Genomic DNA, 27,662 nt, shown 5'->3' with positions numbered 1-27,662 from the left:
TTATTAATTAATATTTTTAGTTCCATTTCGTAAAGAGTTACAAATAGCTCGTTATGTTTCTGAATAATATATCACCATACAAAAAAATAATAATAATAAATCTGATAATTATTTTTTTAAACCAACCTTGATCCTTCTAACCTTGTTTGTCTGTTCACTTGACATGTGCATTAAAAATTGAGAATTAAAATTATCAAATAGGCACTTACTTGCCTAGAGACACCTTAACTTTAACAAACACCAGAGACCTTGATTTTTTTTCTCAATATTTTCAGGGCACTTGATTTTGCGGTTACACTTTGTTTTATAAGAGCCGTGTAATTCTAACTTATTCACATCAGAATAAAATATGAATTAAAATTAAAACCAAGATTCTTATAATTTTATCATGTTTTTCCCTCCCCCTCATGTTTACAGATGAAAATGATTCGATGCCTTCCTTCCCCCTTCATTTAGTTGACTAATTTACAAGTTAGCAAATCCAGTAAATATTGTGTTTGTCCAAAATTACTTTTAAGCTCAAAATTTTCATACGTCAGACAATGATATTAATTATTTTGAAAGTGATCTATAATCAAGTATTTTATTATTTCATTTTATGCCAAAATTTGTTACAAAAAATGCTAAAATAAGAGTTAAATGCAAATCAATAATTTAAAAAAAATATCCGCTTAAAACTTAGGGTGATACAGATATGTTATAGGATACTACAGAAGTTAATCAATTTTTGTCTATATGTCTGCACTTGGATGGTCATCCAAAATTCCTTACAGACAGACTTGGGAGAAAACCAAACGTTCAACAATCTACAATTTTTAATCATTCGTTCATAATCAGTAAAAATATATTAATATATAGTTTTAAAATTGGTATTTTCGAGACCAAGAAATTTTAAAACATTCTAACTCATCGAAATATTTTGATAAAATCTTCTGACAAACTTCTTATACGGGAAAGCAAAAATAAAAATAACACAATCTTTTTTTTTTGTTGTTGTTATGTTTTTTATTTTAAGATTTAAAAAATAAAGAAAGAACTGCATTTACTTTTAAAAACAATTAACCGAAAATTCTAGAAGAACAAAGCTTTTACGTAAAAAGAATGTTCTTTGGTATTTGCAGCAGACGAAGACAAAAACGAATCAATAAATAAACAGAAGAGTGCATTGAAAAATTTAAGTTAACTATAGCAAGTTTTTTTTTTTTTTTTTTTTTTTTTAAGTGGGAATAAGGGGATAAAAAAAGCGTCGAACAAAAAAGGTAATAAAAAAAAATGCAACCACATTTTTGTTGCCATAGGAACGAGACGAGAAAGGAAATAATTAGAAGAGAAAGGGTAACGGCCAATTCAAGGTCTTTTTCACTAGCCGAGGACAACAGCGTCAATAAAAAAAAATATATAACAAAAAATACTTTTTCGTTCCATTGAAGGAGATGAGAAATAATAACAGAAGTAAAAAAGTCGCAGGAAATTGTTACAAAGAGGAGAAAGTCACAATGTACAACCAAGCCTTAATAAATAAATTGGGGCAAAATTTGGACGAGGCCTATTGAGACCCTTTGTGGAACCCTGAGTTATTGCCAGTTGTGCACGCAGAATTGGTAAGGAAACAGCAACAGCCAATGAAATAAAGAGAGCTTTCCCCTCAATAGAAGTTCTTTTACTATAATACCGTTTGAGTAAAAAAAAAAAAGTTAAGAAGCTTTCAGTGAAAATATTAACAGTCCAAAATATCGTTTGCTGAATCAACATTTTATTTGACAGGAAATGAAACTGTTCTACTTTCTTCTTATAAAGAACAATAAAAAATGATTAAAAAAAAAAAACATTTTTGAGCTCTTCAATAAGAATTTTAAAATGATTTGTTTTAGTTCCAGTACATTTTATTCGTTTTATATCATCAACAGTTAGTTAAACAGACGGAAGGATGAAATCTTATACTAATTTTTTGATTATAAATTATTTACTATAATCCTTGAAATCTTTCAAATGTTTTTTTATTTAATTTTGTTCAAGTTAATATCTGAAAAACTTCATTACGCTATTAAGATTTTCCTCTCTTTACTTTTTCACCAATATTAGGACTCGGCATTAATAAGATTTAAAAAATATAGAGACAAGACAAAAAATTAATAAATAGACAAGAGAAAAAGTGCAAAAACAAATTAATTTATATCTATGTTTTCAAAGTTTTGAAGTTGGGTTTTAATTAGGTCTCAATTTCAAAATAATCCTACTATGACTTCATATGAATAGCTAATTAATTTCTTGCTTATTTATTTCGTAGAATTCGAGAATTAACACAACTGTCAGAAATGTCTACAATTAATAACAAATAAAGCCATTAATATAAATTTTGCCAATATAGGTCTTTAATTATTTTTTAACAGAGTATAACTCTAATTGTTTACCTTCCAATCAAATTTCGAATCAAACATGGAATGTAAAAAATATTTAAAAATCTTCACTCGCATAATAGACGGAATGAAAAAGATTTGTAAAGAAAAATAATCGTTTGCATGCATTAATGCAACACATAATTGCTATATTTTATTGCGCACGCATTTTAACTTTTTCCAAGACACTAACTATGTGAATTCAAATTTCATTTTCTAATTAAAAAATAAAATCTGGCAACAGAAACGCACATTTCAATAGCATTCTTAAATGCTGGCTTTCAGTGAATTCGAATTTCACTTTCTAATAAAAAAAATTAAACCTGGTAGCAGAAATAAACATTTCAATAGCATTCTTAAATACTAACTTCAAAGTGAATTCAAATTTCATTTTCTAATGAATAGAAAAAGGAAACTGGCAACAGAAACGAAAATTTCGACAGCATTCTTAAAAGCTAACTTTAATTGAATCAACTGTATAACGAACAAAAAGTTGATCAAGAACAAAACTTTTACAAAAAGTTTTAACATCGTAAACGCAATGTCGAAACAAATCAACGTTTCGTTCAACGTCCCTAATCAAAACAAATTATGGCTAGTCAAAGTTAATTAGAAATACACTTTAAAACTATGCAGACAAAAGATATAAAAAAGAAAGAAAGAAAGCTGAAAAGAAACCACGGATTAACTGCTGCGACACAAACGATGTCTGCAACAAATTCCAGGCATTCTGCCAAACGAGAAAATGAAATGTTCTAATAAGAATGCCTATTGAATAATCATTTTATTTTACGACCGAAATTCCCAAAAGGAGTGCCAATTTAATGTCGTACCTGTCGTGGGATTGAAATTATAATTAAAACTATTTTCAAAATGATAGGATTTGTGAAGTAAATAAAGATCTTAAGACAGCGGGAAAATAAAGCGTAATTCAATATCTTAATCGTAATTCCATAAACCGTTTTTTGAACGTTAATCGGAAGCGGTTTAAAATGAAATAAAGATTCGATGATCGTTAAATTCCGAACAACGCCGCGGAATTTTATACTTTCAGATTAAAAATTACGCTTTTTTTTCCCCGTAGAGGGAAATATCATTTATTGAATTTTAAGAATTAGAAATTCAGAAAGATTTGTTTATTTTCTTTTTTAACGGCCATTTTCATCAACGATGGATATGAATTCGAATGTTTCAGATTTTAAAATAAATAATTAATTTAGCAGCGAATAAATTTATGCAATTGATTTAAGTTAAGACTGATATTTTTCTAATCACCAAAAACTACGTTCTAACTGCGTTGGTTATAATAAAGGTTTTCTACTCCTTTTAATAGCAGTTTCTGGTTTCCCAAGTCTCTTGTAAAAATGATGAATTTAATTATATATTTCCAAATCTTCAAACATTCTATTAATATCATTTTAAAGAAATCTACATCTATTGCAGGCTAAATTCCGATTTTCATTCATATTTTTTAAAACTAACATAAATCAGTACAATTATTAATGCTAATAATTTAATACTAAGTTAAAATTGTTATATATTTAGTTCTTAGCTAAAACATTTGAAAAGAAGATAAATTATTTTCAGTACATTTAACTATTCTTAACTAGTATGAATACTAGTCATACTAGTTAAGTCAGTGTCATACTACTTAAGAATAGTTAAATTTACAGAAAAAAAAAATTTTCTTTGGTTGCTTTCTCTTCAAAAAGAGGTGATAGGGGGCTCCAAGACATTACTTAGTTGGTTGAGATTACTTAGTTATATTTACATCTGGATTCGAAGCAACACTCGCATAACTATTTGGGGCGGACTTCGTAATTCTGAACGGAGATGAAGATGCCACATGAAACAGCACCCCCCCCCCCTCTACACACAAACCAAACTAGGCAAGAAGACATCTAAAGCCCCGTTTCCATGGCCCGTGTGTGCCTTGAGTCCGGCGCATTTTGCCCTCTTTTCCTTCCTTTGCGGTAATCTGGGGCTCTTTAATGTCTGTTCATTTTACCGATAGTTTGCAGGAAGCTCCCGACCGACGTCCACAGGCGAGAATGGTCCTAAAATTGGTCAGATTTACAATCATATCCGTAAAGGGAACGGGGCTTAAGTCTTATTGATTTAACTAACGAACGCCAAACATGCTTATATAACAGTTCTATGGTAGAATCGGGTTACGAAATAGGATCCTTCGAGTCCGGAACTTTACATAAAGCGCCACATAGATAAGAAACCGTCGACTTATAAAGTAGATTCACGTTTGCCTGGGGATATATTACCTGCTTAAAGTCGAATTATCTCTACTCCAATGATAGAACATACCTCATCCGGTAAGGGAGAGATTGTGATGGTAAATCTAATCTCAGTTCCAGTATTGATACTGTATAGACTATTATTTAGATTACCCCGGCTACTACGACAGGGAGGGAGTGATAGTATACTATGTGGTTACATGGTTACCAAGGGTTATAAAATGTACTATCTTGCTTTTCATATATTTTTTCTAGAAATAATGTCATTATATTCGTCGCAAAAAAATTGTTTAGACATACTTATGCAAGTTTAAAAAGCTATGAACTTGAATGTATATATGTTACCGTTAAAGTATGCAATCCGTTATTTTATAGAATACCTAGTTATTCCATGAAATGAGTGATCGTGTCCTTTAAAGTGTAAAACTCTCTTGTATTTCATGGTTTAACTAGTTATTTCATAGAATAACGATCTGCAGCCCGTTAAAGTGTAAAATAATCTATATCATATATCTCGCACGACAAATACATTTACCTTCCACCCCTACTGCATTTATGTTTTTGTTTGTTTGTTTTAGAAATAAAAAATGTTTTTTTTTTTTTTTTTTTTAGAAATAATGTTCTTTGTCATTCCAAGTGTCATTTTAGTAATCCTTGTTGTAACAAATGATTTTATGGTACGTTTCCATAAATACCATTTATACGCTGCATAAATTAGATAAATTGCTTCCTTTTCATTTTAATTGTCTATCATTAGTTTAATTTCATTTTAGATAAATTGTTTATTTTACACTTTAACTGTCTCTCATTAGTTGATTTATAGAATACCTAGTTATTTCATAGAATAACTAGTTAAAGTGTCAAATGAATAACATATTACACACTTTAAAGGACACGATCAGTTATTTCATGGAATAACTAGATATTCTATGAAATAACTGCATTATGTACTTTAACAGTAACATATATACATATTTTAGAATAACTGCTCCTTTTTTTAGTGAAATACCAGAAGACATTTATAGCAGTTGGTCAAAGAGTAATTTATTCAAAGGTGAAAAATAAAATAATAACAATTTTTTTTTTCTAACCTTTAAATTTGGTTGCGCTGGAAGCCAATATACTTTGCAAAAATTGATTGGAAGACTGTAGCATATTCTGAAACTCCTTTTTGCTAGCTTCAAAATACCGCCTCTCCATGGTGGGTGTACAACAGGAAGTATTCCATGAATTAGAACATTGAGGCGTTTCATCTGGAAAAAAGAACAAAGTAAATAAGCAAATAACATACTTATACGAAATTCAAATGAATGGATAAAGGTTTGATTAGCAGAGAACACCACGCGTAATTTCTTGCGCTAGCATTTCGTTAAATTAAAGATGCAAGAAAAAAAATTTGCTTAATGTAATATTAGTTCCTAATATAACAGTTCATGTATAATGAGCAAAGACTTGATAAAAAGAATCAAACACAGAAACAATTTTAAAATTATATAAATAACTAATCGGTAATAATATTAAGTAAGTATAAATAAACTAAATAAGTAATTGGTAATAATAAATAATAAGTATAAGTACGTATAAATAAACTAAATAAGTAATCGATAATAATAATAAGTAAGTATAAATAAACTAAAGAAGTAATCGGTAATAATAATAAGTACGTATAAATAAACTAAATAAGTAATCGGTAATAATAATAAGTACGTATAAATAAACTAAATAAGTAATCGATAATAATAATAAGTACGTATCAATAAACTAAATAAGTAATTGGTAATAATAAGTAATAAGTATAAGTAAGTTAAAGAAGTAAATTGTAATTATGATGTGGAATTTTTTAAAAGTATGTTAAATAAGTAATCGGTACATATAACATGATTTTTCCACGTTGCTCTGATTTGAAATAAAGCAAGTAAAACAGTATAAAAAGACAAAGCAAATTTATACATCATAATTCATGCAAAAATTTATAACAATTAGCTTATTCTAGTTTAAAACATTGTAAAGTGATAATGTTTAAGGTTTAATTCATCTATCTTTATTTGATTTTTAAAATTTACTTTTACTTATACAACAGCAATAAAGGGACAGAAAAAATATGTAGTAAACATCATCATTAAACACCAATAATACCACACCATAATAAAACACCAATAAATAAAAAAATGTAAATTATTTGAAATATTTAAAAATATTTTCAAAAGTTCATTAAAATTACCTAAAAAAAATTGAAGGGAAATAAAATAGATGTCACTAAATAATGTATTTGTTGAATTTTTAGAGTGATATAAAAATGGCGTTTTTATAATAATATAATCTGATCTGATTTACTAATAATAAATGTCAACACTTTGATTCACTTTTAATTGAGAATCTAACAAAAATTTTGGAAACTCCTTTTTGAGGAGCTCCTACTATCCAAGAAATAACTACGTGCCAAATTTGGCAGCCCCTCGCTTATATGAAGATGAAACTCACACATTCGCTTGCACAACCCCTTTTTACAGAGGGAGCACATTCACACACCTCACAGATAGAACACAGATGAAGAACAGCCATGCCCGAACCGGGATTCGAACCCGGGACGCCTAGATCACGGGGAAGATGCGCTACCCCCTCGTTGATTATAATAAATAATAAAAAAAGTAATAAAACATTCCAATTAAAAAATTAAAATTTTAACATTAAAAGAGATTTTAAACTGATGCTTATCCCGACAAAAGTTTCTCTCCACTTTATTTAAATAAATAAATTATTTAATAAATAATGTGGACTTAACTCTATGTTATTTATTAAATTAATATAACCCTAAAACCGAGACACCAGCTACACAAGGGAATCTACAATAATTACAGCTCACGCACAGAACTGAGGTAATATGCCCATGCAATATTAAACGGCACAGAGCAGCTCAGGAGGATGTCGCTATCTTGGGACATAATAATATGAATACGCAAAACTCGAAATTGGAAGGCCACGGAATAACCATAATTCTACGGAAACGGAAGTGTAAATCAGAATGAAACCCGCATGCAGACTAGTTAATTAAGACTAAACAGAGGTCCGCGGCGCTTGGTTAGAATACAGCAGTTAGTCAGCAAGTCCAATTAGCTGATTAGCTATACTGAAAGGAAAAAGAGAATAAATTCAATTAACTAGAGAGTAACTATATTAACTGTGTGAATACAGTTGAATAAAGTGAACCATGGACAACCTTGATTTCTGATTCATTGTTCCGGATTGAAATATAATTTCATTTCAATCACGTTCATACAATTATTTTCTACGGACATAAATTCAATCTTAAAAATACTTTAATGCGTTCATTGCTAAGATACATGAAAGATATTTGGACCATCTACCTAATTAGATGACCCCTTCTTTGCAATTTTTCAACTAGAGTAGAGAAGTTTAGTTTAGTTATATTAACGTTCCGTTTTTAAAGCAAGAGAAGGGCTATTTTGGGACGGACCTCGTCATTTTGAACAGCAGTCAGATGACGAGGACGACATCTGAGCTCGCATTCAGCAAAAATCCTCCGTCCATGTTGGAAGGTGAGGGATTTGGTGTGTCCATTAAAAAAAGAGTCCATTTTAAAAATCGTTCCATCATTTGGAGTAAACTGTTCCGACGTGTTTTAGAATCTCCTCCTAAACATCTCCTTTCATCTTTCCTCTCACCCCTATTTTGTCGAATTAAACCCATCCTAACGCATGCGCAAAAGCGCGGAGGTTTTTACAATCCATTGTCATACAGTATTTTATCACTTCTCTTGATTGTACGATGCAACTTTGTATTCACAGTCTAATTAATTTCGCCGGTTAGGGAGACATAAAAACAAAAAAGTATACTATTTTGCTATGTTGGCGAACCCTGAACAATTTAAACAATTATAAGATAATTTTAAAAATTTCTAGTAAATACCGAAAAATCAGTATTTAAACTTGTGAATACCGGTATTACGAAATTGTACAAATGGCTCAAAATACCGGTATTCGGTATCCCGGTAAACCGGCATTACAATCTCTATCTGTTATGTTTACGCCTCAGAAAACAGCGAGTCTTCATTGTTACATGTAAACATCTGATCCTTTTACTTTCCTTTCGCCCCTATTTTCACGAATTTAACTCATTCCCACGCATGCGCAAAAGCACGGAGGGTTTTACAATCCGTTGCTGAACTATACTTTTTTTATAAGTATAAATAGAAGCTGACAAATCCTATAATGCGACTTCCATGCAGGATAATAAAGAGCTTTCAACAAGAAAAAAAAAAAGAAAAAGAAAGAAAGAAAACAGCAAACGCTCTAAAATTACAAAAATATCGACAAAAATGAAAAATATAAAATTAAAATAATTAGATAATGTGAAAAAAAAAAAGGATCAAAAGGTTACTACGCAAGTCAAGGAGATTCTCAGAATTCTGCCTAAAAGTCCACGAGGAAAATAGAAAACAAACCGGTTGGGTTCAATGTCAACACAAAAGAGGAAGTGACAAGAGGGAAAGGACTAATCAGGCCTATTAGTTTAAATAATCACCCTCGACTGCATATAAGAGAGACTGATTAAGGCCCTTCGCAAATGTGTCTATCTAAAAGGGATATTTTGTATAAAAAGCAAGGTTATTCCATTGAAATAGCCTTCGGAGAGAGAATATTAGAAAATTGTGCCAAAAAAATTCACATTTTGAAAAAATAGTCATTAAATGAATCATTAGATTCGGTTGTGAATCATTATAGCTTGACTACAGCAAGCAAGTGGGTGGTGTGGCTACAGCGGACACATAAGATTTCGTGGTCAGAGCGGACACTCCGAAACTCATCGTGGTTAGAGTGGACACATTTTCCCCCCATCTTAGAACAGATAAAGGGTGCAGATAAATAAGTAAATAAATACTTTGAAAAATCACAAATATAATTTAAAACAGTATTTTAAGTGGCAAATCTCTTTCACGTGGAAAAACGTTTTTTTTTTTTTTTTTTTTTTTTTACACCACCGAAGTTTTCTGTTTTTGCACTTAATTATCGAATTACAAGGATAAATACATTTGTGCCAATCAAATTTAATTATTTATATTACATTATAGTGCGAATGCATTTTAAAATAAAAACTTTCAGAGAAATATTTAATATTTATAAATAAATAACTTTGGGCACGCAGGAATGCTCAGTTTTCTTCAGTACTTCGTATTGAAAATTTGTCGTTACATTCCCTTTACAACGATGTGTCTTTTTTTTTTTACACATACCCAACTCATTCCTAGTTTATTTTCTTCTGTGTAAACGGTGTGGCCAATCGTCTACAACTAAACATTCTTTTCCCTTTTTTTTTTTTTTTTTGTAGAGTAATTTTACTGAAATGGCTATGGGTTCCATCACAGCTTTTTCGACGATATAAAACGACATACACATTTCATAAGGATGAAACATCTACTGAGAAAATGAGAAAGACCTTCTCTCTCAAAAATATCGGCTTATCTCTACAGCAGGTGCAAAGCTCGAAACGACACAATAGATGACATGTGACTGATTAGGGAAACAACACAATAGGTGCAAAAATGTCCGCCCTGCCCACCCAGCTCCTCTCACGTGTCCGCTGTAACCACTGTCCGCTCTTGCCACGTAACCAGCAAGTGAGTTGTCTTCACAAAACTTTCCCGCATATTCCCTCATAAATTTGTCATGCCTAAGAACGCGGGAATCTATGGCCGATACTGGTAAGATTGCATATTGGTAGGAACTCCAAGAAATGAGTTAAGATTTAAATTGGAATTTAATTGCATATATGTAAATAGTTATCGATAATTTAATCCTAAAACATAATGTATTGCCAAGAAGAGTGCCATCCCTTCTGTCAAGGCACGGGGCAACACTTTATTAACCCTTTCTAGGGCAGTGGGAAGTATGCTTCCCACCAAATTTATCAATCTTTGTATGAAGTTATGTAGGTTGGCGTAAATTCTGACAAATTTTTTTAGTAAGTCAGAAACTTAGATGCTTCAGTTCTTTATCTCAGACAAAATGATGTGTCTTGATTTGTTACTTAATTAGTAATTAACCAAATTCATTAATTAATCAAATTAAATTTATCTAATAAGCTAAATGAATCCCTTTTCTTATTCTAATTTCAAGCATAAAAATATTTTAACATAATATGACTAGAAAAAAAAACGGCCCTTTAAAGGGTTAAAGAATATATGAGAAAATTTTGGTGAGGTCCCTCCTACTGATTATTATTTACTTTTATTTTCAAAAAAAAAAAAAAAATCATGAAATCATGGTTTACAAGAATAGAATGTCAGATCTTCATGGATTAAACGTACACGAATGAAGCCCACGCACGGTATATTTTTTAGAGAAATCGATAATATTCAATTTTCCAATCGAAACTACTATTCTATCTTGAAACCTAACAAAACAAAAATGAACTTTCAATAAAAATCGATGGAACAAATTGAAAGGAATGTATAAAAAAGAAAAGATTGTCATATACGACAGTTTACGTTAGCGTTTTTGTAGCCAGTGGTATAAATGGCCTTGGAGATACGTGACAGAAATTCTGAAGTCCACTCTCGTTTTTAGAATAGTTTTAAGCACACGGAAATGCCATGTTTTATGGAGTAGACTTTCTAAGTATGATTTTCAGAGAGTCAACAATTTGGAATGTTTGCCTCTTACAAAATGGGAAGAAAATTTTAACCATTTTCTCCATTGATATAAATGCAAGTGGTCTTCTCGAAAATTCCTCGTACCATTCTAATAAACATATTTGTATATTATATAATTAGTTACAATACAGCTTACCTGCGACCTTGGCTGATTTTTTCCCCCGAATAATCGTTGGGAGGCGGTAAATATATAAGCACCAAAAAAACGAATTTGCATTTTACACGCCCCCCCCCCAAAAAAAAATCAACGGATGTTAAAATCTGACGTAGAATTCCAATTGTCACGAATCCTCATACCAAATTCCAGATATTTAAGTCATTGTGTGTGTGTGTGTGTGTGTGCGTGCGTGTGTGTGTGTGTGACTTCCATATAATAGTCTAAACTTCAGTAATATGCACAGAATGTGTGTGTGTGTGTGTGTGTGTGTGTGTGTGTGTGTGTGTGTGTGTGTGTGTGACTTCCATATAATAGTCTAAACATCAGTAATATGCACAGAATGTGTGTGTGTGTGTGCGTGTGTGTGACTTCCATATAATAGTCTAAACTTCAGTAATATGCACAGAATGTGTGTGTGTGTGTGTGTGTGTGTGTGTGTGTGTGTGTGTGTGTGTGTGTGTGTGTGACTTCCATATAATAGTCTAAACATCAGTAATATGCACAGAATGTGTGCGTGCGTGTGTGTGTGTGTGACTTCCATATAATAGTCTAAACTTCAGTAATATGCACAGAATGTGTGTGTGTGTGTGTGTGTGTGTGTGTGTGTGTGTGTGTGTGTGTGTGTGTGTGTGTGTGTGTGTGTGTGACTTCCATATAATAGTCTAAACATCAGTAATATGCACAGAATGTGTGTGTGTGTGTGCGTGTGTGTGACTTCCATATAATAGTCTAAATTTCAGTAATATGCACAGAATATTGTTACATCTGGAATATTCAGTAGATTCTCCTGCCATAGAATCTTCATTTCTCAAAAATCAATTCCTTACTTCTTTGAAAATAGAATCGAATCGAATCTTACGAAAGGCATACAGAGATCTTTTTCAGCATGTTCGCATTATATAAATTAAATTAAGGCAGAAAATTGTTCTTGAAATGGAACAGGTATCATTAAAAAAGTAAATCTTTTATTTTAAGATAATACTAAGGGTTATTTCTGTAAGATATGAAAAACAATTTCCATAAGCAAATTTATAACGATTACGCATCTGGCGATGCTTAAGCCTATTTCTGCACTTCATTCAACTTTTTTGTTTCTATCTGTTTCTTGACTTTTTTTTTTTATATATATATTTTTTCTTCCATCTCACTGAATGGACTTTTTGATGACACAAACATTCTAGAATATTTCTAATTATATTTTGCTTCATTTATTAGGCAGACAGAGTCTTCAATTCCATGTAACTGTAAAAATGCTTAATGAAGTAATCTGAAATTTTTGTGATTGTTTGTTTACATACGACTGTTGCCATTCAACAATAAGCAATAAAGCGATTTTTGTGCCACATACTTTAGCATTATAAAGGTTGTAATGCTAAAATTAATTGAATTGAATTTATTTGAATTTGCCACCATTCGTGCAGTAAAGTGTTGATAAGCCTTTTTAAAAATAATTGATAGATCATAATTTAGAGTTAGTAAAAATGGAGCGTTACACGATAGAACGTGTTAACGCAAGATTTACATTCAATAAAAAACATTTTTTAATTGTTATATTTTTATTGCATCCTGAAGTACACGAAATAAGGTTATGTATGGAGTAACACATAGGGCAAATGGCCTCCACTTCTTTGCTGACACATACGCACTCTTTCGTCGAAATTTTCCATGACCATTTTGCATAAAAGTGGCTGGATTTTGTTAATGCAGCGTTAAATTTCCTCCTTCAATGACGCGTGCTTGTAAGGACCTTTGCATAGACCTTTGACTTCAAATAACCCCATTAAAAAGAGATCCAATGGTGCTAAATCAGACGATTGAGGGAGCCAATTCTCAAATTTTCAAACTGAGGCCTAAAGACTTTTAATATTCTTGAAATATTGTTCCACAATGAAAACACGTTGTTGTATCCTGTAACACTTCATTTTTACTAAACTTAAACTATCAATTGTCAAATATTTTTTTAATAGGATTGCCAACACTTTGCTGTATGAATGGTGGCAAATTAACATCTTGCGTAAATTTTGGGACACCATTTATATATATGTTACCGTTAAAGTATGAAATCTGTTATTTTATAGAATACCTAGTTATTCCATGAAATAACTGATCGTGTAAGTTAAAGTGTAAAACTCTCTTGTATTTCATGGTTTAACTAGTTATTTCATAGAATAACGATCTGCAGCGCGTTAAAGTGTAAAATAATCTATGTCATATATCTCGCACGACAAATACATTTACCTTCCACCCCTACTGCACTTATGTTTTTGTTTGTTTGTTTTAGAAGTAAAAAATGTTTTTGTTTTAGAAATAATGTTCTTTGTCATTCCAAGTGTCATTTTAGTCATCCTTGTAGTAACAAATGATTTTAGGGTACGTTTCCATAAATACCATTTATTCGCTGCATAAATGAGATAAATTGCTTCTTTTTCATTTTAATTGTCTATCATTAGTTTAATTTCATTTTAGATAAATTGTTTATTTTACACTTTAACTGTCTCTCATGAGTTAATTTATAGAATACCTAGTTATTTCATAGAATAACTAGTTAAAGTGTCAAATTAAGAACATATTACACACTTTAACGAACACGATCCGTTATTTCATGGAATAACTAGGTATTCTATGAAATAACTGCATTACATACTTTAACGGTAACATATAGATATTTTGTGACATTCATAGATTCCTCTTCCAATATGATTGATTTCCATAGATTCTCCAAATATTCCTCATATCGCACTTAAAATAATTTACTGCGACGTAATTTCCACGGACATCAATTAGAATCGACTTAAACATTTTTCAAGAGTTAATCGATGGTTTATTAACTCACGGTTGCGTCTGTACGACGAGTCAATTTCCCAATTTTTATCTATCTCTTACTTTCCCAGCATTCCGCCTTTCTGAATGTGACAGGTTTATTTAATTTTATTTTTCATTCCTGCGCCTTCTGACGAATTCGGAGAAAACTTTTCCCCGAAACTTCCAACCTCCCTGTCACGAAAAGCAAAGCTCCCGATTGGTGGAAAACTAATTAACTCGTTGTAGATGGATGCCTGATTTAATTTCTCACGTGTGTCGCTCGTATCAAATCTCATTAAGCAGAAATAAGAAAGCAGACCAATCAGAGAGTGAGAGAGGTGACAATTTGAAAATTGCTGCCAATTTGTTTGTTATGTTCTTGCCTTTCTTTTCTCCGCGTCGTGATGGTATGAATTTGATTTCATACACGTCTGTGGTGGGTCGTGGGTGGATCAAAGAGAAAAATTAATTATGCCTTGGGAGCTTTTCTTGCTTTCTTTTTTCTTTCTCTTTCTTCGCGTCAGATGTCTTAAGACGCTTCAGGAAGGGTGGAGAAATCGCTTTATGGCTGCTTTCTTCATCCTATAGCGTTAGCTTTATATTTTATTTAATCTAAAGTAATGAATTGCATGTTAGGAACAGAGCATAACATGGACTTTTAACCATATCTGAACAGACACGCAGGTTTGGACTTTTAACCATATCTGAACAGACACGCAGGTTGTATTTTAAGACTTTAATGGTCGCACGTCTACGCAGTCAAACGACGACAGAGTCCTGCAATAATTTTAAAGAATTGATTGTAAAAAACTTTAAGGAAATTCACATAATAATTCAACATGTGCGAATATGCACATAAAACCAACCAGAGAGAATATTCTCCCAAAACAATTTCTTAATACTCTCTAGTAAAAGTGAATTCGTGTTTCAGATGCGTATTTCCCAACCGATTAAAAAACCAAAGTTTAACACAAAACTACACTTGACGTCACAAAATTTTATACCAAATTTGATATATTTAAGTCAATGCGCTTTTGAGTTATCACGTTTACATGCTTCTGAAAATACAGACCGACAGATGGTTAACCCTTAGTTGGATTTGGTTCAAAATTTGATATGTGTCTGTAATATAGATGTTAAATCAGTGTACCGGATTTTATCTTTCCAGCTCTCCTCGTTTTGTAGTTATCTTGTTTAATTATATTCGAACAGTCAGACAGACAGATTTCCTCTTAATAGATTTCACTCAAAATTGGATAGAAGTTTACACATTTGATGTAAGGAGCGTATACCAAATTTCAACCGTTTAGCTCAAAGTGTTTTTGAGACATCTTTGTCACAGACAGAGAGACAAACATTTTACAAAAATGTGTTTTTAGAACTAAAACGTGAAGATTCATCAAAATTTCGAATTCTAATTTTTTTTATCGATTACTATACTTTATACTTCGTGTATGAGAAAAAAAAGCATCACACATATGCTGTGTGTGATGTTTTTTTGTGAAACATGATGCTGCGTGAGCAGCGGACACTAACAGTTGTTCCGACTATCACCTACATGTTGTATGAGCTACCATTGAAGCGTTGAGCTGCTTTTCAAACAGTATTACATTTAGTTTATTTTTTAAAAAGAGAATTAATGCTTCGCTCCAAGAATTTGGTATGACTCTTATAAAACAAGTGTTTTTAATATTTCAGAATGTGGATCAAACTTCCGTCAATTTTAATTGTGTTTTTCATTCTCAAAAAACTTTATGGCATTTAGATGTTAATTCAAGAAACATCTAGATTAAAAAAGCAAATACATGAGTTAACAAGAAAGTTAATAATCATCCCGTTGACATTAACTGCTAAAAACGTTGGCAACTGACGATCCTAAACAGTTATAGAAGCGACTTCTCGGGATAAAAAGCTTCAGTCAAGGCCAAGCGAGCTAATAAACATTACTATCTTCTATGCTTTGTATATATGTTTTAAAAATTATTTTAAATTTGACTGTACATAACATAACAACTAAAAAAATAGTTCTTGCACTAATTGGGCTATTTAAGGAACTCAAAATTCCGGTCATAAATTATTTTTCTCTTAATTGGTACAATCAGTAGTGGATAATCAGTTATGGAGTTACACAAGGTAAGAAGTAATTTTGCATCTCCAAAAGCAGTTTTGAATTGTCCTTTTAATTAAAACAGTTTTGTTTACAAAAAGCAAACACGATTTGATAATAATTAAGAGATTGAATTGTGTCCTTTAACCAGTTAAGTGCTTCGATGTGTATATATATTAACCCAAATCTTCATTCTGGCGCGATGGATGTGTAATTTTTTTATTTAATACAAATGAAATCTTATTCGCTTATAATTTTTTTAAATTTACTATGCAACCATCTGTATTGTGTTCGACGTGTATATGCGTCATCGCTTTGACATTAAGAAGGGGGGACTTGATGGACTTCATGACGTAAATACCGCCGTTAACTGGTTAATACTGAATTGTAATAAATACAGAACAAATAAATACATCACCATTGAGATTTAAATTAATATTATCACTATTAAAGCATCATTTATTATTAAAAGTCCCAAATATCAATGAAAATAATTTAAATTTTAAAAACCATTTAACATTTTGGCTTTCTTTCTTAAAATAAATTGATAAAGTTTGAATAGAATTGTTAACAAAATTTCCTTTTTCTTCTTCTAGTTCCACATTTCAATTTATGCTTCAGTTTTGCGTTACACTTCCATTATATTTATTTTCAACAAACAAGGTTATTTTTTCCTTCAATTCCCCCCCCCCCCCTTCCCCACACTTCAATTTATTTATTTTCAATAACCAAAGTCTTTTTTTCTTCTCTTTGCCCTACATTTCAGTTTATTTATTTTCTGCAAGCAAGTCGCTAGCTCCATTGTTCTTTTTCACGTCCTCCTTACCCCTAAAGGTGATTGCCACACAGAATGATTGCTATATACTTTTATAGGACAAACTAGACTTAATGTACATTGATCTATTAAAAGCTTTGACAATAAATATTTTATTGGGGTTTTTTTTTTTATTATTATTATTATTTATTTGCGCACTTGAAATGTAGAAAATTCTATATAAAATTCAACATCATTTCTTTTTTTTTACTTCTCATATAAGAAGTATGTCATGTATTGTAATGATCAAATAATTTAAATTTTGATGAGGGGCCGCGGTGGCCTGGTGGTAAGGTCTGGGCTTCGGAACCGGAGGGTTTCAGGTTCGTCACCCGATTCCACCGAAGAACCGTCGTGTAAGGGGGTCTGTTGCATTAAATCCGTCATGACCAAACATCCTCCCGCTGGTGTGGTGTGGTGTGGAGAGGGGGGGTGCCAGCTCAGGTGTCGTCCTCGTCATCTGACCGCGGTTCGAAATGACGAGATCCGTCCCAAAATAGTCCTAGTGTTGCTTCAAACGGGACGTTAATATAACTAAACTAAACTAAACTTAAATTTTGATGAATCTCGATTTCTTAGTTTTATTGTTTGTGAAAACGACATTTCAAAAATGCTAAAAAAAACTTGTTGAGTGAAATTTTGCGAATAATTTAAACAATGAAATTGCACATATGTATCAAATTATGGTTACATCAAGAATGAAATTTGAATTCTAGAATCTCCAATTGATTTTCTTCAATCAAACCTCCGTTTTCCATCTTTCTTCTGGAGCATGCGCAAAAATGCGGGAGTTTACAGTATCTGAAAACAGATAGTAAAGAAGGAAGTCGAATATACACATCTGCTTTTAAACTTATTCATTTAAAACGTATTCAACGGCGAATAAAATACAGGATGGTCGTAAAAAGGGTTTTACATGATGTTTTTAGTTTAGTTACATTAATGCCCCGTTTTAAAGCAACACTAGGGCTATTTTGGGACGGATCTCGTCATTTTGAACCGCGGTCAGATGACGAGGACGACACCTGAGCTGGCATCCCTCTCTCTTAACGTCCGCACCACACCAGCGGGAGGACGTTTGGTCCCGACAGATTTAACGTACACCTTACACGATGGTTCTTCGGTTGAATCGAGTCTCGAACCTGAAACCCTCCGGTTCCGAAGCTGAGACCTTACCACCAGGCCACTGTGGCCCAGGGTTTACCTGATAACAAAAAAATTATTTCAAAAAACCCCATTAAATGTAATAAGTAAAATTTTTATTACAGAATAATCGTGTTCTTATTTTTTTTTAAATTCCAGCAGATAAAGCAATTAACGTAGAAGTAATGTTCGACATTGGATTGTTTTCAAAATGGTGTGAACGAAGGAAAAATTTTAATGTGTTTATAAATTTCATTCTCTCAAATCGATCATTCCTCTTCAGAGTCAATTTTGGGGTCAAATAAAGGACGAAGTACTTGCAATGACGATTGAAGATAATGATACAGTCAAAGTTAGGATCATAGGTCCGATTTCTAGTGTGACAGGCGAAATGCTGGACTATATAATACCATTTTGACATTCTTCGGAAAACCAAGAGTGCTCACAATGAGATTTACTGGCATGAGTATTTTTAATAAAAATTTCATAAATGTATTTAAATATATCGAAACAAATATATGCTAAATAATAAAAAATTTCCCTTGCTTTACGGAGTTTAGAGAACTTATTATATTCGAACTCGAAATTTCGACGAATGTCCGTATTTTAGACCTCTCCGAGTTCGAAAAACACATTTTTGGAAAATGTCTATCTGTGACAAAGATAACTCAAAAACGCTTTGAGCTGGACGATTAAAATTTGGTATAAGATCCTTACACCAAATCTGTAGATTTCTATCAAATTTTGAGTGAAATCTGTTCAGTGGAAGTCCGTCTGTCCGGTCTGTTCGAATATAAATTAACACTATAATTGCAAAACGAAAGGAGTTAGATGGATAACATTAGGTACACAGATTCAACATCTATAGTGTACACACTTATAAATGGTTGAGCCAAATCCAACAAGTGGTTGATAGTCTGTCGGTCATGTATACGTAATCGCGATAATATAAAAACGCAATTACTTAAATGTATCAAATTTAGTATGGGATTTTGTGCCTACAACTACAGTTTTGAGTCAAACTTTTGTTCCAATCGATTGAGAAAAACGCGTCTAAAAGACAAATTCGATTTTCAGATCCTGGCACCGGCATGCCAGGGATTAAAAAACTCGCCAAGGGTGGGTGACACGATAGATTTAGTAAAAATGTTAAATTCACGCCAAAAATTAATATTTCGTAACTATTGCACGCCAATGCCATGTAAAGGGATCTCTGGCATGAAAAGTTTATTAAAGAGTATGCAAATATGAGAAAATTTTGCGATTACCACTGCCGCTGGTTTTTTACATCAACTTTTGGTATTCAGAGAACGATTTTGTGTTGAAAATGTATTTTTATCTGTAACCATATAATACCGTTATAAGCCGGCTGCCCACACGCTTGGACAAAAGACAGAAGCAGTAAATATCTCTATCCAGATAACGGAACATGAAAATCTTGATTAACGCCCTTCCTCCTCATCTAGCTTCAACAGCCGATACCCGTTTAATGCGTCCATCATCTGTTACACCTTGTTCCTCTATCCGGCTCAATTGTGGTGTAATCTAAATCCAGGCACTTATGACAAACAGCGCCAGGAGTGTTAAACATCGATAATGTTCTAATCGCAGGGCATCAGATTCGGGACCAGAGTAAACCGATTAACATGCGTTCCTCTCTTAGAGTTGGAGGAGCACATTGGAATGAATAGACTGAACCCGAAAAGAATGGCTACTGTTAGCAGAATCACCCCTATTTTAAATCCGCCGTTAAAATGGAGATTTAAATTAAAATCAATTTCAGAAAATAACAAATATAGAAATTTGTATGTATAATGAAACAGATTATGCGGCTCTTTTAGAAACCGTGATCTTGAAAAAATCAAGTGTGTGTGTGTGTTCGTGCGAGTATGTGCGCAACCAACAGACCAGACCAATTAACCTAATTAGGCGCATAAATATATCTTAAGAGAGTGGGAATATGCAATTTGGTGAGACTTTTTTAAAATCTTTAATGATTTAAAAATTCAGCTAAATTTTGGTATTTTTTTTCTCTCAATAACTTCCAAGAATATTACGCACAAAAATGAATTTTACATTGTTTTGAGGGAACTATCAGCATTTGAAAGAAGTTGATTTTTTTTTTATTTCAGTCAAATAAAATAGGGGGCCTTTTACTAATTACAGAAATGTACAATTAGTATAGGTTTGAAAAATCGAAAGTTTATAAATTATCCTTTAACAATGAATCTAACAGGAATTCCTATGAAAAATAAAATTTGTCTTTTTTCCCCCCTTCGAAACACTTTTTTTAAAAAAAATCTCTATTTGCACAGAACAGGTTCCATTCATTATAATTATAGTTCGTCAATGGATACTGAGACGACCCCTTTTCGACGACCCCATCTCATTAAGGGGTGAGACGCGGAACGATAAGCGCGTTTCCGGTATAATTATCTGTAATGTTTACGTCTCATAAAACCGTGAGTCTTCGTTGTTAAATGTAAACATCTCCTCCTTTCATCTTTCCTTTCATCTTTCCTTTCACCCCTATTTTGACGAATTAAACCCATCCTAACGCATGCGCAAAAGCGCGGAGGGTTTTACAATCCGTTGCTGAACTATATATGAAATTTTAGACAACAATATTTGCAAACTTTGTGCATCTATTAGACATATTTTTTTTTCCACAATAGTATTAGTATTTAGAAGTATTTATAATGCAAAATATCTTTTTTTCTTATTTTCATATTACAAAACATTTATTAATTTTGAAATTTTTATTATAATATGAATATGCATTAATATATTATGCATATTTAAATGAAAATAACTTCACAGTAATTATTGAACCTATGCTCATATATACATAGTGTTAAATTTCTTCTAATTCTGTTCAGTATTATTTTTTCTAAACGTGAGGATTAAAATTCAATCACTGTGGGGTCAACCCGCGTAAAGCTACAAGGAATCGACACTAAAAAACTGGAATAGCTACGACACGAAAGCCTTATTAATTACTAATTAAAGACAAACAAAAACAAGCCAATTAATTCATTTATTAAGAGAAATTCAATAAAACACTCAAATCACGAGGGATTTCTGAATAATATTTGCTTATTAACATTGAAGTAATTTACAATAACACTGTTGCCGATTTTTGACAAATAAAATTCATTTTGGGTCACACGAACAACAGTGATGCCACAAAGAATGACAGTTGTTCTATCCGTTAAACACATAACATCGTTAATTATGAATTATATTAGCACAAAAATATCACCCGCATGAAAGGAAGTGATACTAAAAACCGGAGTAACGATGTCGCTGAAAAAGTTAATTCTTAATTAATGATAAACGGAAGGTAATTTATGTATCAGGAAAAACTTAGCGAAATCCTCAAATCAAATAGATTTCTGAATAATATTTAATTATTGGAGCACCGTAAGATCCCTACTGTCAATGTTCTGTCTGTACTACTATTGGAGCACCTTCAGGTCCCTACTGTCAATGTACTGTCTGTACTACTATTGGAGCACCTTCAGATCCCTATTGTCAACGTACTGTCTCTGTACTACTATTGGAGCACCTTCAGATCCCTATTGTCAACGTACTGTCTCTGTACTACTATTGGAGCACTTTCAGGTCCCTACTGTCAATGTACTGTTTGTACTACTATTGGAGCACCTTCAGGTTCCTACTGTCAACGTACTGTCTGTACTATTATTGGAGCACCTTCAGGTCCCTACTGTCAACGTTCTGCCTGTACTACTATTGGAGCACCTTCAGGTCCCTACTGTCAATGCACTGTCTGTACTACTATTTTAGCATCTTCAGGTCCCTACTGTCAATGCACTGTCTGTACTACTATTTTAGCATCTTCAGGTCCCTACTGTCAATGCACTGTCTGTACTACTATTGGAGCATCTTCAGGTCCCTACTGTCAATGCACTGTCTGTACTACTATTGGAGCATCTTCAGGTCCCTATTGTCAACGTTCTGTCTGTACTACCATTGGAGCACCTTACTGTCAATGTTTTGACGACCAAAATCCAACCCACAGAAGCAGTCCTTTAGGCGCAATAAATGTCTCAGGTCTTTTTTTTTTTTTAAATTCCCATTTTCAAAACAGATTTTTTAAAAATAAATTTTAGTTTAATTTCTACAGAAGGCAATTTTAAGTGAAAAACTTCCTCAAATATATAATAATATTATTATTATTTATATATCACTATCGACAGAAATGGTTCGAGTCTCTCGTATTAAAAAAAATCTGTGGGAATGATGTCCTCAAAACTTTCTCGCATATTCTCCAGAACTTCGCAAAAAATTGTGGATCTTGGATAAGATAAAGAACATAGACGGGCAGTAGTTGCGAAATATTAATCTTTGGCATGATTTTAATATTTTTACATAACCTATCGTGAGATTCTTGGCGATTAATCTACGACACGCGGAATAATCGCCAAGAATCACGTCCGATATCACTTAATAATATCCAGAAATGGAATTTGTATTTTAGGCGTATTTTTCCAACTGATTGAAATCAAAACGTGACACACAACTGCACTTGTAGTCACAAAATCACATACCAAATTTGATGTATTTAAGTCATTGCATTTTTGAGCAATCACGTTAACATATATCTGAAAATACCGACCGACAGACGGTCAATCGCTTATTGGATTTGGATCAACATTTGACGGACATCTACACTATAGATGTCTGCGTGCTGAAATTTATCCACTTAGGCTCACGTTATTTTGAAGTTATGTTAAATTATATTGGAACAACCGGACAGACAAATTTCCCCTGAATGGATTTTGCTTAAAATTTGATAAAGGCTCCACAAATCTGGTGTGAAGACCATATACCAAATTTCTTCCGTCAAGCTCAAAGCGCTTGTGAGTTATTGTTGTCTATAACAGACATATTACAAAAAAAAAAAAAAAAAAAAAATCAAGGGAAGTTGGTTTAAAACGTAAAAATTCATCAAAATATCAAATTCGAATTTTTTTGACCATTGCGATATTCTCTCCGTCTATGCTATTATAAATGTGAAAGTTTGGATGGATGGATGGATGTTTGTTAGTCAATCACGTCAGAACGGCTGAACGGAATTAGATGAAATTTAGCACAGAGATATATTATAGTCTGGAAAAGAACATAGGCTACTATTTATTCCGGTTAATTGAGTGGTTAATTGTTTATTAATTAAAAACTAACTTTCCCGCCAAAAACGAATACGGCTTCAGTTTTTTTTTTTTTCCCCACGCTAATCAGGTTAGGCTTAACGTGTTTTCGACCGAATATTTCAAACGATTCTATTTATTTTCTTAGTGTTCGATGCATTTAAAATGAAACATTGTTAATGAATCGATATGTTGGATTCATTCTGAAGTACTTTTGAATTAAAATAAAACAGAATAAAGGAAATTAAACATTTATAATCTATATTGCGTTACCCCAACTGGCGTAGAAAATTCATACATTTGTGTTGACCCAATTGGCGTTGGAAAATTCACGCATGCGCAGGAGTAACAAAAGATAAAGCCATTGATGCTATAAATTCCAATCTATTTCCATGCGTACGAAGTCGCGGGTAAAAGCTAGTATTTTATATACAAGAGAGTAAAAATCAGATTTGAAAGTAATTTTAAACATGATAGTGAAAAAAATACAAAAAAAAAATGTTTTAACAAAATTTAAATACTTTTTAATCAAACGATTGGGCATTATTTTAAAGTAATAAAGCATTACTTTTTCAGAAATATATATATATAAACTTAAAACTCGAAAAAAGATAACTAATTAGAAATGTTTCTAGAAAAATGTTCAAAATTTAAAGAATATTTTATTTTTAGTTGAATGAATTCGAGTATAAGGCCCTTCTAAATGGCATGAAAAACACAAAAATTAAGCTATCCCTAAAATAACTGAAGGAAAAAAATAATCTCGAAGCTCCGGGATGCCTAAACACTTGCCTACTTTGATAATCCGCCTCGGCTCACAATTGACTCGCAACACAGAGTAACCATTAAACACAAAACATCATTAATTACGAATTACACTGACACACAAATATCAGCCTAAACACCCGCACAAAATTACAAGGAAAAGACACCAGAAAACGGAACAAACGAGAAAAAAATGGTGCGGGAGCGTAGCAGATAACGCATCAGACCCCGTTGCTCAATTATTACTCAGCAATCCAATTATGAGGGTGGAGTTTGTAATGGGAAGAGAGATATGGGGGTGGTGTTCTATCACGGCGAACCTTACTCATACCTTTATTACCAATGCACGAAGTAATAAACCCGAATACCATATAGGGGCGATAATCTGACACGAGCCCTTCGGCCCGTACTGGCGATAAGGACCGCCTCATTTCGCAAATGAATCCACTTTTAATAACAGCTCTTCGGCAACACTTATCTGGCGGTAAATACCTGGGAAAGGCCTACTTAGGCGTTTTAAGGGCTTATTCTCCGGAAATTTAGAGTGGAGGCCCACTCTATTCGATCGTGCATAATTCATGATGGAGTGCGGATCAGGAGTTGGGAATTGGGCAACAAAATTGCCAATTATTGTAAAATAATGAACAGCATGGAAATGTATTGATTGAATGTAGATTAGGAATTGAAAATTTGGAGACAAAAACGAAAACTCCTATAAAACAACCACTAATAGTATGAAATATACTGATTAAATGTAAGTAAAATAATGATACTAATAATACTGAAGTATACTGATACTAGTACAGATACTAATAATACTGAAGTATGCTGACACTAGTACTGACAATAATAATAATGAAGTATACTGATACTAATAATACTGAAGTACGCTGATACTAGTACTGATACTAATAATACTGAAGTATACTGACACTAGTAATACTGAAGTATACTGACACTAGTAATAATGAAGTATACTGATACTAGTACTGATACTAATAATAATGAAGTATACTGATACTAGTACTGATACTAATAATAATGTAGTATACTGATACTAGTACTGATACTAGTAATAATGAAGTATACTGATACTAGTACTGATACTAATAATACTGAAGTATACTGATACTAGTACTGATACTAATAATACTGAAGTATACTAGTACTGAAATATACTGATTAAATGGAAATGAAAATGTGACAACAAAAGCACCATTTTTGGTAAAATAATCTATAATAGTATGACGTGTACTGATAAAATGTAGACCAGAAATTGGAAATTTGGCGACAAAAGCGCCAATTACTGCAGACTAATCACTTATACTATGAAATATATTGAGTGAATGCGGACCAGGAATTGGAAATTTGGCAACAAAAGTACTGTAGTGATCGTAGCGCCATCTTTTATTCATGTCACTCTAAAGCGCTACCTATCTACTTTCCCTAATACAATCTATGTTAATATTTCTCCCGGGGAATCCCCGTTCTGTGTATACGTGCGCTAAGAGTTAAAAGAGTTTATTTTTCTAATGGCGATGAAATACTTTATACTACACTCTACATGAACATCACCACAGTACCATCTTTTGTAGAATAATCTATAATAGTATGACAAATACTGATTGAATGGGTATCAGAAATCGAAAATTTGGCGGCAAAAGCAATAACTCCTGCAGAATAACCTATAATGTTATGAAGTGTACTGATTGAATTGAAACAACAGCTTCAAATAAGATATTAAAAAAGCATTTTTTTTTCTTTCGTTTCACACATGCATTTTGAATTAATATCAAGTTTGTAAATTTAACAACAGCTCCAAGTAAGATATTAAAAAATATTTTTTTTTTTTTTCGTTCCTCATGTTTATTTTTGTATTAATCTGAAATTTCTATATTTAACAACTATTTTAGCAAGATATTTATTTATTTTTTATTTTTTGATTTCACATATGCAATTTTGAATTAATTTCAAGTTTGTCAGATTTTTTTTCATTCCATATATACATTTATGAATTAATATAAATTCGTAAAATTAACAACTCCAAGTAAGATTTTTTTTTTTTTTTAAATTTTCGCTCTACATTATTATTTTTGAATTAATGTCAAATTTGTATATTTAACAACCCCAGTAAGCTATTAAAAAAAAGATTTTTTTTGTTTCACATTTACAATGTTAAATTAATGCCTAGTTTGTAAATTTAACAACAGCTCCAAGTAAGATATGAAGATTGTTTTTTTCCTTTTGTTTGCACATATCCATTTTTGAATTAATGCCAAGTTCGTAAATTTTTATATACATCATATTCGAGGATACGACTTGTTATCTTTTCAACAGGAATAATTTTACCAGATCCATTACTAAACCGAACATTTTATTATTCTATCAACTAAAACTACGTGAAGCATGCGAATCTGTTTAAAAAACTAGGAGCTCAAGTATTTATTCTAGTAGCCACTGAGGCTTCATATAGCGCTACAAACAGAACACCAATAACCTCGTCTAGAGAACCCAACGAGGTAGAAATTTAATACAAGTTGCCCAGACGAGTGCCTTTTATCGCCGAAAACACCATTACAAACACTGGGCCAAAAAGAGAGATTGTAGTAGTTATAAAACAGAGTCGTAAATCCAACAGCATGAAAGCCAATAACTAAAGCCCAGAGAAGCGCTGTTTGACGTCCATGAATGAACTATAGATGGCGCTTTTCTCTACTTTATTTCGCACTTCTTTTCGGACATTATTTGAATTTTATGGTCGTAGGAACGCTGCAGCTGGCACGAAATCGAGTAGCTTTTTCGGAAAAATATTGAATGCATTCGAGATTTCCTCTTTTCCCATGTCGCGCATTGATAAAACAAAGTTGTTTTGAAACATATAACGAAGATGTTAGATACTCACTTTTTTGGGAGGAACAGATGACTGGAAATATCATATAGAAGGGAAACAAAGCGTGCTAAATGACAGTCACAGAGTAACAGGTGGTACATGTTTATTTCCAAAATACTGTCGTCTATTATTTTCGCGTTTCTGTCAGTTCTTTTGCAATAAAAGTCAGATAGAATCATTAAACGAAACATTTGATATTTTAAGATTCAGTTTCGCACTCTTGATATGCCACTGCTTCAATTTAAAGGATACATAGATGTAGCGAACATGCGTGGCGCTCAAGGAATAATTTTTTCGTTTTTAATTGCCATCAATGACTTAGCAAATGTATATGGCAGCTGACACATTACTTTCTTTCTTTCTATATTATCAGGGCTCTAAAGTACGGCAAAAATACATTAAAATTTAACTTCATGAAGCAATTATCTTTTTAGTCCCATTGCTACCCAAATGATAAAGTGTCCACAGCAATCTGGCCCCATAAATGATTTCAAAACC

General features: G+C 32.3%; 1 protein-coding gene across 1 annotated transcript in view; it reads right to left on the bottom strand.

The window, feature by feature from the left end:
* LOC129956916 (glypican-5-like) overlaps positions 1–27,662 on the bottom strand; it is a 315,931-nt gene that overhangs the window by 270,355 nt on the left and 17,914 nt on the right. The window contains exon 2 of the mRNA XM_056068952.1: positions 5,737–5,898. Coding sequence (XP_055924927.1) covers positions 5,737–5,898 — 162 coding nt within the window. The remainder of the gene's footprint in view (positions 1–5,736; positions 5,899–27,662) is intronic.

This window comes from Argiope bruennichi, chromosome 11 (assembly GCF_947563725.1).
Source record: "Argiope bruennichi chromosome 11, qqArgBrue1.1, whole genome shotgun sequence".
Classification (NCBI taxonomy): Eukaryota; Metazoa; Arthropoda; class Arachnida; order Araneae; family Araneidae; genus Argiope; species Argiope bruennichi.
This window is presented reverse-complemented; position numbering and strand designations above follow the sequence as displayed.